At 44.8% G+C, this 19027-nt stretch overlaps 1 protein-coding gene across 1 annotated transcript in view; it reads left to right on the plus strand.

The window, feature by feature from the left end:
- Positions 1-19027, plus strand: part of LIN54 (lin-54 DREAM MuvB core complex component) — a 145312-nt gene that overhangs the window by 6572 nt on the left and 119713 nt on the right. Inside the window, exons 2-3 of the mRNA XM_082243338.1 lie at positions 2408-3011; positions 16087-16201. Of these exons, the coding sequence (XP_082099464.1) occupies positions 2418-3011; positions 16087-16201 (709 nt within the window). The 5' untranslated portion in view covers positions 2408-2417. The remainder of the gene's footprint in view (positions 1-2407; positions 3012-16086; positions 16202-19027) is intronic.

The raw sequence follows: 19027 nt of genomic DNA on the forward strand, positions 1-19027 counted from the left end.
AAACAATAGACTTACTGACTAGATCACCAGGTGAAAATAAAGAAAACCTAAAAAAGAATGGGTAAACTGCAATATATTTGCTTTTGGGATTAATACATCTTTTAGTCCATGACCGTTTTCTGTGGCGTTAGATATAAAACATTATATGAGACCCTTTAGAAACACCAGGAGCTACATTTTAGGCGGTGTTCTGGCTATATAATAAAACTGATTTCATATACAGCCCAGCATCAAGAATTTTCAGAAAGAGGCCAACGATGAAAGCTTTGAGTTCACATTTACGAGATGCGGGAACCAGCATAATTCCTGCGCAAGTTTCTACATCGCATGTCTCTCGCAGGCAGTTCATACTGCCCTATGCGAACCAATGCAGATGTCAATACAATACACCCCCAGATTGGTTCGCAGATCGCAGTGCGAACTGTAAAATGGTGCAGGAATTAGATCGCATAGGTGTGAACACCCATGCGATTCGATTCCAGTACGGACCAAAAAAAGGGTGGTGCACCATTTTGGCCAGAATGTGATGCCAATTCACATCGCACAGACATTGCATGTGATCTCCACAGCAATGCGGTGCGAATCGCATGCGATGTCTGACATGGCAATAGTGTGAACCCAGCCTCATTTTTCTCTCAATACGCAGTCACTTTACCTGCTGATATCCCCAAGCTCTGCATGCTTGCCTTTCCTTCAATGCCTACTTGCTCAGTTTGCCCAGTAAGTAAGGTTATATACCTGATCCTTCCTGGTATGGGAGAACATGGAAACCGCTTCTATTCCAGTAATAGCATTTACAATCCTCATCTCTGTGCAAGCTCTGTGTTGTGTTTGCAGGCTCTCTTTGTGTTCTGCTCAGCATTCAGGTGTAAAGCCCCGTACACACGTACCGATCGTCGGCATACAAATGTTCGTCTTTTCTCCCCGGGATGTCGGTGTCTGTTGAAAAGTGCAAAGACAGCACAAGGACAGCACAAGAATTTTGTCTGCAGACTTCAGAAGTGATGTCATGTAATGGTTAACTTTCCCTGTGTTTTTAATTTTCTGAGCATGCCCAGTCTTGCAAATCTGCGGTCTGTCGGCCGAATTCTGTACTGACAGGCGAACAATCGTCCGTTCTGGTGTCCGCAGACAAAAATTTTCATGTTTGCACGAAAGACTTTTGTCCGCGGATTGTGCGCAGACATCTGTCGGAGGCACCATACTAACACGCGTACAATCGGCAGATCTTTCGTCCGCCGACGTTTGTATGCCGACGATCGGTACGTGTGTACGGGCCTTCAGGTAGCCGGTTTGGCAAAAGAAAAAAATCTACTAGGATCAGGGTAGCATAAAGATCTACCAGAATAAATAGAATATAATTGAGTTGCTTAGGCTGGGTAAATGATACAGAATTTTGTATTGTTTTTTTTTTTTTTTTTTAAGATTTTAAAGAGGTGTTTAACCGAAAATATAAAAATAATATATTACCTATTCTTAAACATAGCGGCTTAATTAATTTTCTTTTCTAAGCTTTACTTTCCCCAGGTGATCTAGCCATTAACACACTTCCTGTCTAAGGGTGTCTCCACTCTGGATTTAGAAGCAACAGACATGCTTTTTGGACAGCGGCATTGGCAACAGATTTTTTTCCTTTTAGGATACTGATTTTACATAATTGAATAAAAGCTCACCATTGTAAGCACCCTTGTCCATGGTAAATGGTTTATTTCAACCCTCTAGCTGCCACATTTGCTGAACAGCTTGATCAGTTAAAAGGAAATAAAAAAAATAATACACTACTTTGATCACCAAGTGAAAAAAAAAAAAAAAGCAAAAAAAACGAATTTGTAATGAATTCAGAACAAGACTGAGTATGTATCTCAAGCCTAAGACCCCGTTCACACTGGGGCGACTTGTCAGGCGACCTGGTCGCCTGACAAGTCGCCGTGGGTCGCCTGCCATAGAGTAGCACAGGACCCGTTCTAATAGGAGTGACACAAGTTGCTCCGACTTAGAAAAAGGGTCCTGTATTACTTTGGGGCAACCTGCATTGACTTCAATGATATGAAGTCCGTGCATGCCGCTCCGAGGTCGCGGTGCGAGCTGTGCACCGCGACTTCACAGGTCGCCCCGGGAAGTCGGGTCGCCTGTATGTGAACCGGCTCTAAACCTTTTTTTGTTTTGTTTTGTTTTTGGGGGGGGGGGGGATAGAAAGGGGTAGGGTTAGGTTTCTTCTTTTTTTATTTTGCTGAAGCTGACCATTGTAACTATCCATAATTGCAATAATATGTATTTCACACACAAGATATTGCTGCCCTTTTCTTTTCTTTTTTTTTTTCCATCTATAGTGATAAAGGTATGGTGGGGGTGGAGTTTTGTTTGGCCTAAAGCTTTGGGCACTAAAAATCCTTCTTTCTCATCTTAGAAAGTGAGACATGGATGACGACATCGAAGCCATTACAATTTCCTCTCCCATTGCAGAAGAGGTGCCTATGGAAACCGAACTGGAGGAAATAGTAGAAGTAAATAGCATTGGAGAATGTGTTAGTACGTCTTTTCCTAAGGAAACCGTTCCAACCACTAGTAATCATGCCAGCCATCTGGCCGTAGTAAGCGTTGCTTCAAAACCCAGCCCAGGACCTTCAGCTACAGCTATGAAAACTGTTCTACAAAGTGGCATACATAAACTGGGTACACAGTTGTCTGGACAAATGCTTCTTAATAAGGCTTCTGACGTCACCTCTGGTAATAGATTTGTGAAACAGGAAAAGCTGATCGTAACAACTATAGGGAAGTCAAGCCATCCCATTGTACTGATTCCTCAAAATCAGATGTCGGGTGCCCAGAAAGTCACTCCTCTCCAGCATGTAGATGGCAAGGGGGCACCACAGCAGATCAAGTTGGTTACTATTGGAAGCCGTTCTGATGTCAAGCCTGTACTGGGCATGTCCTCAATAACGTCTGCTCAACTTGTTAGTTCCACTGCCAAGTCTTCTATTCTCCAGACACAACAAGTACAGAATGTACAGGTAAAGTTTATATTAATAATATAAAGTATTTCTTCCTCGTTTATTGGTTATTCTTGTTTATTGAGGAGCAGAGAAAGTCAGATCTTGTTGATTTATACTGCTGCCTACAGGAGTAAAGAAATTCTGGGAAAAGGCTAACAGTTTCTAGTTAGATTTTTCTTAGAAGTTATTTCTCCTCATTCTGGAGACCTTGTTATGTCGATCTTGAGCTGGCCTCTATATGGTAGCTTTCTGGATTGGCCTTTCTTCAGGCTAGCTTTGGAGTATCGTACCTGGACTATGTTGTACTGGATGTTACAGTGCCAGTCTGGAAGTGACCTGTGGGCTCTGGATTCCACTATAGGCACTTTCTAGACTGTTCTGATAACAAGTTAGCCATGAAACCACAAAAAGAAAGAAAGGGCGCACAACTCTTGTGCATTATCCTAAAACCATAATTTTATATATGAAAAGTGGAAAGCATTATACTCCCAAAATCACAATTATTAGCCTATTGGATCTTTACCTCCTGCTGCCCTATATGTTGATGCACTATGGACTGAATAACACACTACCGTGCCCTATATCTTTGATGCTGGACCATGTGATGAGCTATTACTCAATTGTGATTTTGCAAGTATAATACTTTTAATAAATAAAATTCTGGTTTTAGGATAATGCACTAGGTTGGTGCGCCTTTTCTTTCTTCTTTTTATGGTTTCAGAATATTAGACTCCCCAGTGTTTAGGGCAGCAAAACATGGCTTATACTTATAGAACCAAGAGGGTGATGTAACTAGGGATGCACCGAAATGAAAATACTGGGCCGAAACCGAAAATTCAGGATGCCCTTGGCCGAAAACCGAAACCGAAAATGACTTTTTTCCCCAAATGATTTTAAATAAGTTATCTGACACTGACTGACTGACACTCACTGACTGACTGACATTTACTGACTGACACTGACTGAATGACACTGACTCACTAACTCGCACGCTGCAATTAGAAGGGGATGAGCACTAGGCTGTGAATCCATTCTACTACTGACACTTATGCAGGACAAAAGGGGAGAAACTGTTTTTTTTTTCTTTTACAGCACATATCAACATTACCTTCCTCCGCAGCGAACACCACGTGAAGGCACTGAAGGGAGGAGGTGGGTGGAGCATGCAGCAGTCGGCGCGGAGGAGAATGAGATCCTCCTACACTCTGCATTCTGGTCCCTCTCCCCCGGGACCTCGCTGGTTTAGCAAGCTGTAAATCACAATGAAGGCATAGGCATCGGATCGCAGCGGACAGGGAAGTTAATAGCTCACTTTTTGCACGGATCAGCGGCTATACATTTTCGGCATATTTAACCCCCTATCGGCCGAAATGAGAGAGTTGCATTTTCGGCCGAAAATATCGGTGGCTGAAATTTCGGTGCATCCCTAGATGTAACGCACTCACTCTGTGCGGGCTCACTCCCAAGTGCAGGAGAATTTGTGTTTTGTGACTACCCATAGCAAGTTAGCCATGTACTGCTTTCCAGGTCCATAACTACCAACATTACCTCAATGCTTGCCCTGTCTCTGAAGTCTCACTCTGTGAGAAAGCTGGTCAGTCTAAGTAGGAAGAGCTACCTCAGTCTCTGCATCAGTGGACACCTTTTTAAATTTCTTCTACTACCAGTTTTACTATGAAATGGGTTTATGCTTAGGGATTAAACGATGACACTATCTGCTGGGTATGCTCCGTGCTCTCTCTCTGACAGTTTATGCAGCGCTTTGTACTCTATACATTCACATCAGTCCATGCCCTCAAGGAACTTAGTGTCCAAGCTTCCTATCTCACATGCATACAAACACATACTTAGGCCACTTGACACTGCCGTTAATCAACCTACTAGCATGTCTTTGGAGTGTGGGAGGAAACCGAAGTACCTAGAGGAAACCCAAGTACCCAGAGGAAACCCATGCAAAGTACGGGCAGATAGTGCCCTAGGATCCCAGTACTGCAAGGCAGAAGGGCTGACCACAAAGCTTTTGTTGCCTGAATTTGTATCAGAGACCTTGCCTCACCGTAAAGAGGTCGCAGTAGTCTACATCTAGACACACAGGATATGGCCCCTCTACAGTGGCTGATCCCAACCCAAACTCTTCTAATAGTTCCAGTGACATTCTCCTGCATCTTTACTTGCAGAGTCTATCTTTAAACTCCCTGTGGCCCTAGAAGAGGCGAGAGACTAAGCACCATCAGTTTTTCTCCTGCTATTACCTCTGAAGTACAAGAGACTGTTTTGGCCCTTGTTTATGCTGCACGTACTACTCTGCATCTGGAGGATCAGCCTGCTGTCTCCAACCTTGAGTCTTTCCACTTTACTTGCTGTTTGAGGTTTACTTCTACATGGACTGGAAGCACTGTGAAGGGTCCAAGGCCCCACTGAAGCGGGTGTTTAAATTGCTTCCCTTTGATTTGGAACACTACTGTAGGTTGGCCAATGACCCACCTTAACAGGGAAGCCATTGGACCAGTAGAAGGCGTGCTTACATTAAAGAATTTTACAGACCAGCAGTTGGAATCCCTTCTTAACATTCACATTTTATTGGTGGATGCTAAACAGTGGCAGGATAGATGAAATCCCTCAAAAAAAGATCTCTTCACTGCTGCAGTGGACCCCTTTTTCTGGAGCTTTATGCTTTAGTTGTAATGTCTTGCTATATGCAACTAAACTTGCATCCCATATGGGTCTGTTGTCTATACAGATGTCCAGTGCACTTTGGTTAGGGTGCTGGGATGCAGATGCTGTAGGCTCACCTGTCCTGCTTGGCCCTCAAGTGGATGTTAATCGTGTACCTGTTAAACATTTGCCATGCTATGCTATTGGTTTGCTACTGCTAATCTCAAATCCTTTTTTTTTTTTTTTTATATCAAAGAACTTTATTGAGTGTTGTGCATAAACAATACAAAGTCCAGAGCATACGTACGATCATAACCCATATTCATCAGGGTTACAAACCCATTCATTTTAGAACATCAGCGAATCTAAGAGTTCAGAAGCCCAGGCTTGACAATGGAGACACTAATTTTCATCACCCCAAGCCTAGATCAGAAAGGATTCAATGGAACCCTACCCCCTCCCAACTAATATGCGGTCTCAAATCCTTTAATGCTGGTTGTCTAGTTGTCTGGCTTCAGAATTTAGGAAGTCTTTAAGAAAAACGTTTAAATTAAAAGTAACCAACAACTAGCATTTTCAGAAGGGTAGAGCAGCAGTGATGATCTACATTCAGCTCACATTACAGTTTCAATTATTTGGTCCTGCATAGTTATTGGAAGGTTTTTTTATTTTTGCAAACTGAATAACATATACGTGTGTGTGTGTATATATATATATATATATATATATATATATATATATATATATATATATATATATATATAGTCCTCACAGATAATTATTGAGGGACTCCATAATGTCTGCTTTGAGCAGAGAAAATCACCTTTCCTCTTTCGTTCATTGACGGACATAGCTCATGATCTTCATAACCATTGGGTTATATTGCCCCCTACAGGAGTAGGACACTAAGCAGAAAAAGAATCTGGCTATGCCTATGAGCAGTCCCAGGGGGTATACTCCCTCTCTCTGCAATAGGTACTCAGTTTTTTTCTGCCTAGTCAGGAGTAAGGACCTAGTTCATTGCTGGGATCTCTGGTCCTGGCAATTTTTTTCTTTTTAGATAGAACTTTATTCTCCTGGTTTTTCCTGTGAGATCTACAATCAACTGCTGGACTGGGCGACAGTTTGGATAATCCAGTTCCAGTGGTCACCCCAGTCTGACCAGCGCAGACCTCAGCTCTGTGCTATGTCGGTCGCGACATAACCCCACTGAACAGGGGCTGGCCTGCGAGTTAACGTCTCGCGAATTAGCATACGACTGGGTCTCGGCCCGAGTCACAGCGTTCCTTCTGGCTGACAGCCCGCCTATTTCGATGGCGAGGGATTCTGTTTGGAACGGTGCCCACCTGGTTCCTGCTATGGTGAGTAGCTGTCCCCCCTCTCCCCTAGAATGGTTTGGGGTGGAAGTTGGCCCCTCCTTGGGACAGTCGAACCCCCGGGTTCCCCTCCTTCCCATCAGGCACCATTCTTTCATCTGTCCCCCATCCTACCCCCCCCACACCCCCCTTCACATATGCTGGGGCTGTGTGGGTGGTCTGGTCCATCTCCTATGCTGGCGATGGGGACCTGGGGGGGGGGGGGATGCGCAGCCGGTGACCGGATGTTCAACTGTACAGGGGGAAGATTGTACCTTGGGGGCTCCTACCAGGGCCCCCCCCCCGCCCCCGGTCCTGCCTGGGCCGGTCCTTATAGCCCTAGAGGTCCCTAGAGGCCTTGTGGTGCCACGCGGGTCGCCATTGTGTTGTAGCCTGTGTGTTTCTATGCAATGCGGCCATGTTTGTGTTGTCCCTCTGCGATTTTGCAGTGGTTTGCCATTGAAAATAGTGGCGGCCATGACAGTGGAGCCCTGTGGGCGCCCATTTCAGCGGGGTTAGCCCCACCTCATCCCCTGGTGCTTACTCCTGGATCTTTTCACTTCCTGATCACCGCACTTGGAGTGCAGATTATCCTGGTGGCTGCAGGTGCCTGTTTCTTCTGAGTTGTGAGTCTGGTGGGGTTCTCTCCCTCTCTGCTGAGGATCGCTTGGTGCTTGTGCCTGGCGACCGAGTGGTGCTGCCAGATCCCCCTCTCTGAGGCTGCGGGGCCCTCTGGGTCCCAACCATCCATCGATGCAATGCCGGCGGTCCTGGAGTCCTTTGTGTCCCGGGCGGAGGTGGCTTTCGGGTGATGGGCTAGCAAAAAGCACCCCCTGCCTTCCCCTGCCTCATCAGATCCTGAATCTGATTCGGCCGCTGCGGATATGGGTCACCCTGCTAGGTCTGCAACCACGCATCCGGAATCCTCTGATAGTGAGGATGATTTCTTCACATCTACAACTGCGCACAAAAAGACGCTGGTGAAAGCACTGATTGTATCTGTGCGTGAGACCTTGAAGATGGAGGAGACGTAGGTTCCCTTTGGCACTCGCAAGCCATCCAGAGCGGGAAAGGTGTTTCCTTTCCCCGCCTATTTTCACTAAATTGTCGCTAAAGAGTGGGGACGACCAAAGCGTCCCCTTGGGGTCCCTAATCGATTTTCTAGGCATCACTCCTATGAGGAGCCCCTTACTAAGTGGACTATTACACCAGTGGCGGACCCTCCGGTTTCCAGATTGAACAAGGCAACCATGATTCCGGTTGGCCGCAATATGTACACTTTGGCTGGTTCGGCACTAAGCCCGGCATTTACCATTGCCCTGGTGTCGCAAACTCTGACCGAGTGGGCTAAGCTTTTATGCCGTGACTTGGAGGGAGAATAGCTCCCCCCTGCTTTTGCTGAGCTGGTAGACTAGCTGGTCCAGGGGCTGCAGTTTCTCTGTGATGCCTCTTTGGGTGCGACTCCCCTAGTGGCTCGACTTTCTGTTTCGTCAGTGGTCCTTCGGCGTGTCTTTTGGCTCAAATGCTGGTCTGCGGACCAGACTTCTAAAAAGGCCTTGACTGATCTTCCCTTTCAAGGAGATTGCCTGTTTGGAGGTACCTGGGTTGACATCATTAAGGGTCTCACAGGAGGGGGGAAGAGTACCTTTGTTCCGCATGCTACTAAAGGCAAGGAACCTCGTCATAGATGTGGGCCCTCCTTGACTCATAAGAAGTTTTTTTGTCCCTCAGGGTCCACTGACAAGGGTTCGAAGCCTTTCAGGGCCTCCTGGAGGATCCAAATGAACCTGGTCTGGCAATCTGAGAGCGGGCTTCTCCAGATCCGCAGACAAGGCTCCTTCAGCATGAAGGTGCGCCCTCACCAGTATCAGGGGTAGGGGGACATCTTTGCTGCATCCCCGACCTTTGGACTTTCCTGGTACAAGACAAATGGGTCCACAAAGTCATTTGGTCCAGCTACAAGATCGAGTTTTGCTCTTGTCCCCCGACAAGGTTCTTTTCAAGTGGTGATTGCCCCGGTTCCGACTTCTGAACATTTTCAGGGTTTTTACTCAAACCTGTTTACAGTTCCCAGGAAGGAAAGCAGGGTGCGTCTAATCCTGGAACTCAAGTCGCTGAACTGCTTGTGCGGGTACAGAAGTTCAGAATGGAGTCCATTCGCACAGTGGTGGCATCCCTGCGTCAGGGGGATTTTCTTGCATCTATCGACATCAAGGATGCTTACCTTCGCATTCCAATATGTGTCGGTCACCAGCACTTCCTCCACTTAGCCGTGGGAGAGGAGCATTGTCAGTTCGTGGCGTTACCCTTTGGTCTCGCCTCTGCTCTTCGGGTCTTCACAAAAGTGTTAGCCCTGATGCTAGCTTTGTTATGCCAACTGGGGATTGCGGTACTGGGCTACTTGGATGACCACTTTTTGCGAGCGGAGTCTCCTACTGCTCTGGTGGACAACCTGGGTCTGACTCTGGACTCGGCCTTGGCCAGAGTGCTCCTTCCTCTGGACAAACTCCAGAAATTTCAGGCTGCAATTCGTCTCCTGCTGTCCAGCAGATGGTCATCCCTCCGGATTTGCATGTGGGTGCTGAGCCCGATGGTGTCTACCTTCGAGGTGGTTCTGTTTGCAGAGTTCCATACAAGGTCTCTGCAAAGGGAGATTCTGGCCAAATGAGACACGACTCTGCAGTCTCTGGAAGATTGGATCCAGCTTAACCAGGGAACAAAGGAGTCCCTAATATGGCGGCTTTGTTATCCAGCGCTTTGTCTGGGAAAATCCTTCCTCCCCTTGTATTGGACAGTGATCACTACGGATGCCAGCCTGTCCGGCTAAGGAGGCATCCTTGGCAAACATTCTGCTCAGGGGATCTGGACACTGGAAGAGTCCAGACTACCGATCAATGTATTGGAACTCTGAGCGATCAGACTTTGTCTGGACCATTGGACGGATCGTCTTCGGGGATGTCCAGTGAGCATTCAATCGGACAATGCCACGCCCGTTGCTTATGTCAATTACCAGGGGGGGCACATGAAGTGCCCTTGCGGCTCTGGAGGTAGCTGGCATTCTAAGGAAGGCAGAACGGATCGTTCCAGCCCTCCCCGCCGTACACAGTGGAAAACTGGCAGGCGTAATCGCTCAGTTGGCAGGCATGGGACCAAGGGGAGTGGTCCCTTCATCCGGAGGGGTTTCATTAGTTGTGTCTCCGGTGGGGCATCCCCGAGTTGGATCTGTTGGCGTCTCGGCTCATCAGAAAGGTGCAGAGGTTTGTGGCTCGATCACAGGATCCTCAGGCAGATGCCACAAACGCGCTGGTGGCCCCCCATGGGGTCAGTATCGTCTGATTTAAACCTCTCAAGTAGAGCTGCACAATTAATCGTTAAAAAATCGCGATCTCGATTCACCCCCCCTGACGATCTTAAAACTGCAAAAACTGCATGTCCTCAATTCTTACTGAGCCGTTTTCTGCTCTCACAGCTGTAAAAGGAATGAACTTCCGGCTGTAAGGGAGAGCAGTTTAAACTCTTAAAGTATTTTTTGCTAGAAAATTACTTAGTACCCCCAAACATTATATATATTTTTTTTAGCAGAGACTCTAGAGAATAAAATGGCGATCATTGCAATCTTTTATGTCACACGGTATTTGTGCAGAAGTCTTTCAAACGCAGTTTTTTGGGGAAAAAAATACAAGTTAGCCCAATTGTTTTTTTATATAATGTAAAAGATGATGTTGCGCCGAGAATCGTGAAAGAATCGTGATCTTTATTCTAAGCAAAAAAATCGTGATTCTCATTTTAGCCAGAATCGTGCAGCTCTACTCTCAAGCTTCTGCCAAGACATCTACACAGGATCGAGGCAGAATGGTTTCCGGTCATCTTAATGGCTCCGGCTGGCCTCGCCGGGCTTGGTATGCTGATCTGGTGCAGGTGGTCGCCAACGTTCTTTGGAGGTTTCCTCTCAGGGAGGATCTGCTGTCCCAAGGACTAATCCTCCATCCTACTTTACAGTCGCTGGCTTTGACGACTTGGCTGGTGACCGCCAGATGCTGAAGGATAAGCAGTTTATCTAAGTCTGTCTCCCTACACTGTTAAAAGCTAGGAAATCTACTTTAGGAAGATCTACCATCGTACATGGAAGACGTACATTGCGTGGTGTGAGTCTCTTTTGAAGTTCATCCACACTCCTTCTCAGTGGTTTGGATCTTTACCTTCCTTTAACAAGGGTTTGAACAGAAATTGTCCTTTAGTACCATCAAGGGCCAGGTGTCGGCTTTGGCGGTCTACTTCCAGCGACCCTTGGCCACGCACTCCCTGGTGCGTACCATTCTTCAGGGTGTCCTACATTTGGCTCCTCCAGTGCGGACTCCGTTGCTGCCTTGGGACCTCAATTTGGTGCCTTCATTCCTTCAGAAGCCTCCCTTTGAGAACGTTCAGGAGATTCCCTTGCTTACGTTGTCTCAGAAGGTTGTTTTTTGGTGGCTATTACCTCTGCACGCAGGGTGTTGCAACTGGCGGCGTTCTACTGTCTTTCACCTTACCTGGTGATTCACAGAGTTAAGGTGGGTTTTTCGCCCCTGTCCGTCGTTCCTCCCAAAGGTTGTCTCTGATTTTCATTTGAATTAAGACATTGTGTTGCCTTCCCTGTGTCCCAGGCCCAAACATCCAAAGGAAATTGTCTTGCATGCCTTGGATGTGGTCCGGCTAATTAGGGAGTACTTGGCAGCTATTTGTGCTCATGAATGGGCCCCGAAAGGGTTGTCTGCTTCCTCTGCGACCATTTCCAGATGGATCAGACAGATGGTTATTCAGGCCTATTTCATCAGGGGTCAGGTTTCTCCTTTCCCAGTCAAAGCTCACTTTACTCAGGCGCTTAGTGCCTCCTGGACCTTCTGTCATCAGGTGTCAGTGACGCAGGTTTGCAAGGCGGTCACCTGGTCGTCGGTGCACACTTTCGCAAACTTTTATAAATTGGATGTGTTGGCATCTGTGGATGCTTTCTTTGGCCGCAAGGTGCTGCAGGCTGCGGTTAAGAGGATCTGATCCTCTTTGAGGGTGTATTGTTTTTTTCAGGTGGGCTACTGTTGTTTTGGTTGAGCTCCTGTTGCCTGTTTGGCTACTGTTTAGCCTTGAGAATTTTTTTGCTATTCCCACCCCTCATGTTTAACACTGCTTTGGGATGTCCCAATGGGTATGAAGATCAGGAGCTGTGTCTGTCAATGAACGAAAGAGAAAAAGGGTTTTTTGACTTACCATAAAATCTATTTCTCTAATGTTCATTGACGGAGACAGCACCCACCCCTCTGTGGAGTTGTAATTCTTCTGACACTGCTTGTAACTAAATTTAGTACCTATAGCAGAGAGAGGGAGTATACCCCCTGGGACTGCCCATAGGCGTAGCCAGATTCTTTTTCTGCCTGGTGTTTTACTCCTGTACGGAGCAGCATAACCCAATGGTTATAAAGATCAGGAGCTGTGTCCGTCAATGAACATCAGAGAAATGGATTTTACGGTAAGTCAAAAATCCCATTTTCCTGGGCTCTGTAATAGCAGGATTGGGGTCTGAATTCCAGAGGCTTTGAAGAGCTTTGGTAGAGAAAATGCCTCTACCCCTCATGTCCAGGTTTTACCAGAGACCAGCAGGCTGTGTGTGCATGCAGATGTGCAAACCCTTTATAGTCCAATGCAGCAGGGAGTTGCAAAGGTTTAGAGATCTGATTGAGAGGCTCAGCAGTGTGGTGGTATAAGCTGTAGGATCTGACAAAAGGCCCAGGCTTGAGGCCTGAGTAGCAGCAATGCAAGAGCAAACCTGGAAGCTGATGTTTTTTACGTTCGTGTTTGAAGTGATGGTGGAAACCCCTGCAAAGATAACCTTTCATTTGTGGAAAATGTTATTTTTCCTTCTAAATAAAAGTGGGCCAGCAAGCCCTAAGGCTAGGTTCACCCTAGTGCAGGCCATGTGGCCCGCGTTTGTTTTGGGCACAGCAGCCTATTAATTTGAATGGGCTACTGTGCCGTGTGAACCGCACAAAAAAGGGGGGAAAAAACCTTTTTAAAAATGCGTTGCAGAGAAACTGCATTTTTTTTGATCATGCGGTTTCTCTGCAGTTCCCCTATTTGCGATCACACTGCGGGCTGAGATGCATGTGGATGCTCTTCAGAATGAAAGACTTCCCTGCGCATCTCGCAGGAGCAGTGCGATTCACCAGTGGGTCGTTGTGGGTGCGGGAATTAATGCGATTCCCACAACCGAAACGCACAGTGTGGGCTAGTGCAAACCTAGCCTTAATGGTATTTCCTGACCTGGAATGAACTCACTGGAAACACGCTACACTTAAGTAAAACCCTCACTACATACTTGAAAAGCTTTCTCTATTTTTTATGAGGGGGGGGGGGGGGTACAGTGCTTCAGGGAAAATTTTAATGTAAATTAAATAGATAAGTGTATTATAATCATTGTGTATATAAAATCAATATTGAATAAATCAATATACACTGTGATAGTGCTGAATAAATCTAGTGTAGTGTCTTCTCTAAAAAATAATAGTATAGATCTCCAATAAATCTTAAAACTCCTCATTTCCCGAAAATGGATCTATAAATATAAAGTGCAAAGGTGCATATACATTTAATACATAAAGGTGCTTATAGTGTTATCTGTATTTAAACATATTCATAAAAATGGTGACAGTAAAGTGTTCAGTGCACAAAACATCAACAAGTAAATAGTTCTGTGTATTGCACAATATTAACTCACATAAAAACTGAAGTTTCTTAGCCTTTTCCCCGTATACAATCAGCTGTGGGACTTACTTCCGCATTCTATACGTCACTTCCAGTGTTCTGCCCTACGCGTTATGTCACGTCCGCTCACGTGAATTCTTCAGGGGAGGTAATAAGATTGTGACACCTGGAAAAGGAAGAGCACCGTCTTTGTATCTCCTATCTGCTTTGGGACACTCGAGCACCTTCTAAAGATTGGAGCACTTTATTTCTATATTGTGCAATACACAGAACTATTTACTTGTTGATGTTTTGTGCACTGAACACTTCAATGTCATCTTTTTTATGAATATGTTTAAACACTTGGTATTAATACAGATAACACTATAAGCACCTTTATGTATTAAATGTATATGCACCTTTGCACTTTATATTTATAGATTCATTTTCGGGAAATGAGGGGTTTTAAGATTTATTGATTTATTGGAGATCTATACTATTATTTTTTAGAGAAGACATTACACTAGATTTATTCAGCACTATCACAGTGTATATTTATTCATTCAATATTGATTTTATATACACAATGATTATAATACTTATCTTTTTAATTTACATTAAAATTTTCCCTGAAGCGCGGTACTTCCCCCCCCCCCCCCCCCCCACTCATATCTATCTTACAACTGTATGGTTTACAGTAACTGGTACACGCAGCATTAAGGGTATCCTGACTTACAATCCTCAAGACAGCACGAGACTCACACCCATATACATACCAATTTCTGTATTTTGTTTTTTCTACTGAAACCCATATGTACAAGTGCTAACAGTCATCGGTTTGCATCATTGTCCCCTACGTGCCCCAAATCTTGCCAGTAACGCCTTCGCTTCATGTAAGATAATCAGCAAGTTAATTCCTTTTGCCTTTTAGGTAATATCTTAAAAATTGAGGGTGGTAATACAAAATGTTGTGCTTTTTGTTTTTGATGTTTGTATATTGTAGGGTTGAGACATGAATTAAGAGTCATCACCCAAAAATCTAAGTTCTGCCCTAAAATCCTAGTAATTTAAACGTATTTATCTGGTGGTGGAATGTTAAAAAAATGTTTAAAAATCTGCATTCACCTTTTAGACCAGCTTGCCCACCATTAGTGACTGCTTTGCCTAAAGTGACACAACTTAAATTTTAATAATATATTTTATTTAAGTATGTATTCTAACTAAAAAAAAAACCTTCTATGAGAGCTGCACGATTCTGGATAAAATCACAATTTTTTTGCTTAGAATAAAGATCACGATTCTCACAATTCTTGGGGTAACATCATGTTTTACATTATACAAAAAAATTGGGCTAGCTTTACTGTTTAATTTTTTTAAAGTTTTATTAAAGCTTATTTTGTCCCTAAGAAAAACTTCTGCGCAAATACAGTGTGACATAAAAGATAGCAACGATCGCCATTTTATTCTCTAGGGTCTCTGATAAAAAAAAAAAAATAATATATATATATATATATATATATATATATATAAAAATGTGTGTGTATATATATATATATATATAATGTTTGAGGGGTTCTAAGTAATTTTCTAGTAAAAAAAAATACTGATTTTAACTTGTAAGCAACAAGTGTCTCGGGAATCGAGATTTTTTTTTTTTTTAGCGATTAATCGTGCAGCTCTACCTTCTATTGTTCTCGGCTCCCTCCAAATTTCCAAACATTTTTTTTCCGTTACTCTGTTAGAAGGTGGCTGTGTTCTTTATCTATGGTTTCACCATAAGTAAGAGCAAAGATGGACTGTTGACTATGGGATTTGTAGTGTTTGTAAAGAGCAGTGCACATTATTGAAGGTTATGTGCATTGCTTCTTTCAAACAGAGGAAAGTGCGGGGAAACGAAGAGGAGCTCATGGAGGACGTTACAAGGAAGCAGGAAAGTACAGTAAGAAACATAAAAAATAGATTACAGGGCCATTAAGTAGTGGATGTATATGTATAATTTTTGAAAAATAAGAATATTGTTTAGTGTCCCTTTTAGGTAAAGTACATATCATCATTCCATTCATTAAAGGAGGAGAGGGTGGGCTTACTTGCATGTCATTGGGAAGCAGTGTCTGAACCTATAAGAGCCAGCATCATCCTGATGGCGTCACAGGAGAAAATGGCAGCATGGGACTTGAGACATGGCTGCAGGGAAATAGATTTCAGCAGGGCAATTCTGCATCTGCTGAGTGGGTGAGTATCTGAACCATGCAGAACCTAGCATCAGGTAAGCCGTGAATGTAAAAAAATAAATAAATGGGGGAATGGTGAAGTTCCTCTTTAATGTACAATATGACATAGGCTCATATCATAGTCAACTTATTGTTTTTCAGATTGCTAAGAAAGTTCCTGCTTCGTCTTCTGGTGCTGTTATTACAAAACTGATCATTGCAAAACCGTTAAACAGCAAGCCTGGGCAGACTACCCAAGTATCATCTGTGTTTGCAGGTAAAGACCAGTAGCTTTCCCTGCACCTGTTTATGTTGCATTATTTTGTTTTAAAGGAAATCTAGAAGTATATTCTTTTTGGGAGCACACATTTTTAGCTATTATTATTGCATAATTGCAGTAGAGTATAGTTAGAACCTGTTGTTGTTTTTTTTTTTTTTTTACGGGGTGTGTTAGGAGGAAATCTCTTCCAAGTGAGGAAAATCTTCTCTTAGACAGCTGTCACCAGAACTGATGGTGCCTATTGGAAGATTCTCTATACAGTGGGGAAAATAATTATTTGATCCCCTGCAGATTTTGTGGGTTTGCCTACTTACAACCAAAAATCAAGAAAAAAACACATGATACAAATGTTATAAATTGAGTTGCAGTTCAGTAAGTAAAACAGGTGTTTGATCCTCAAACAAAACATGACTTAGTACTTGGTGGAGAAACCCTTGTTGGGAAGCACCAGAGGTAAGACGTTTCTTGTAGTTGGTTACCAGGTTTGCACACATCTCAGGAGGGATTTTGGTCCATTCTTCTTTACAGATCTTCTCTAATTCCCTAAGGATTCTTGGCTGTTGCTTGGCAACTCGAAGTTTCAGCTCCCTTCATAAATATTCTAAAGAAATAAAGTCTGGAGACTGGCTAGGCCACTTCATGACATTAATGTGCTTCTTCTTGAGCCACTCTTTTGTTGCCTTGGTAGAGGGAAGAAGGTTCTCATCCAAGATTTTACCATCCATGGCCCTGTTCGTTGGCCCCTTAACGTGGCAAAGTCAGCCTGTACCTTTACCAGAGAAACAGCCCCAAAGCATAATGTTTCCACCTCCATGCTTGACTGTAGGAAGGGTGTTCTTAGGGTCATAGTCAGCATTTTTATTCCTCCAAACACGGCGAGTTGAGTTAATGCCAAAGAGCTCAATTTTGGTCTCATTTGTCATTTGACCACAGCACTCTCCCAATCCTCTGAATCATTTAGATGTTCACTGGCAAACTTCAGAGACCAAAATTGAGCTTTTTGGCATGCTTTAGGGCTGTTTCTCTGCTAAAGGTACAGGCCGACTTTGCCACGTTGAGGGGCCAATGGACGGGGCCATGTATTGTAAAATATTGGATGAACCTTCTTCCCTCAGCCAGAACACTGAAGATGGGTGGTGGAATGGTCTTCCAGCATGACAATGACTCGAAACATACCACCAAGGCAACAAAGGAGAGGATCAAGCAGAAGCACATGGCCTTAAGACAAGTCAGTCTCCAGGCCTTAATCCTATAGAAAAGGAGTGGCTCAAGAAGGGAAAAAAAATATATATATTTCTCTTTTGTTCATTGACGGACACAGCTCTTTATCTTCTTGACCATTGGGTTATGCTGCCCCTACAGGAGTAGGACACTAGGCAGGAATAAGCTTGACTACACCTATGGGGCAATCCCAGTGGGTATACTCCCAACTCTCAGCCATAGGCATTGTTTTTTTCTGACTAGTCAGGAGTAAGAACTTAGTTCCTTGCTGGGATCTCTGGTCCTGGAAATGTTTTCCTTTTACCTTTTTAAATTGAATTTTTTTACTATCTTTGTGTGGCACTGCCCCCTTGGGAGCTGCTGAGTGTGGATTCCCCTGGGTTACCCATAGCAACAGTCCGTAAAACGTATAACTTCAAGACATGGCTCAGACAATGAACAGTCCAGGGGATTTGTTTTTTTGTGTTTTATTTTAGAACTTAGATGGGAGAAGGGATGAGTGGGATACTCCAACTTGAACTATGCACAATTTCTGAGGACACTAACAGTAATGAGTGCGGCAAGGCCGCTGCTTCAACTTGCCACTGAAGTGAAGTAGTAAATAGGTTCCTGACTGAATTTCTCTTCAGGGTCCTGACTTGGCACCCCCTTTCTCACTTCCCGTACATGCTAGCCCCTTGTCCACTGACTCTCCACTGGAGTGGTCCCCTTCCTTGGCAGACCCCTGGCAAGCTTCCTGGTACTCACGGACACTGTTTTTCCCTGGGTTGCTCTGCCTTCAGCTCCACTTGTCAGTATCCTGGACCTCCCGGCTCAGCATCACACACTTGGTCCACTAGGCTGACTGCCTGTGACCACCTTCCATGCTGACAAGAGGAGAAACAAACCATCACCCTCCTCCTGGGACCTGGATTCCCACCCAAAGACACCCTGCCTCATGTGCTCTTGGCTTTTATATTCTATCCCATGATGCACCTCTCCGTGTGCCAACCCACACCCACTGAGACGGTAACAAAAGCCTGTGTATCATTGGCCTCCCTTTAGGATACAGTGGGGACACTCCCTCAGACCAGATGAATAAACACTGAGCACAATGAGCAGGCCTAACTGCTGATCAGGCTACCCTGATAAGCAGATGGAGCAAACCTATAATTTACCTAGCACCTACCTAGGAGGGTGCTACATTTGTTATTTTGTTTTTGTGAGAATCTACTGTCAACTGCCGGACTGGGTGATGGACTGGATAATCTAGATCCAGAGGGTCTCCCTAGTCTGGCCAGCAAGGCCTCAGCTCCATGTTAGTTTGGCCGCGACATAGCCCCACTAGACAGGGGCTGGCCTGCGAGTTAAACGTCCCATGAGGGCGCATACGATGCAGCGTTCCTCCTTGCCAACAGCTTCCCCTATTCCGATGGAGCGGTGGTCTGTCAGGAGCGGTGCCCACTCTATTCCTGGTATGGTATGTAGCTGTCCCCCCTCTAACCCTGGAGGTTTTTGGGGTGGACGTGGGCCCCTCCCTGGGATGGTCGGACCCCCGGGTTCCCCTTCTTCCCACGCAGCATCCCTCCCTTCTCTGTGGTCCTCTGCGGACTTGTTACCCCC

Source organism: Pelophylax lessonae (genome assembly GCF_965119305.1).
Source record: "Pelophylax lessonae genome assembly, chromosome: 1".
Classification (NCBI taxonomy): Eukaryota; Metazoa; Chordata; class Amphibia; order Anura; family Ranidae; genus Pelophylax; species Pelophylax lessonae.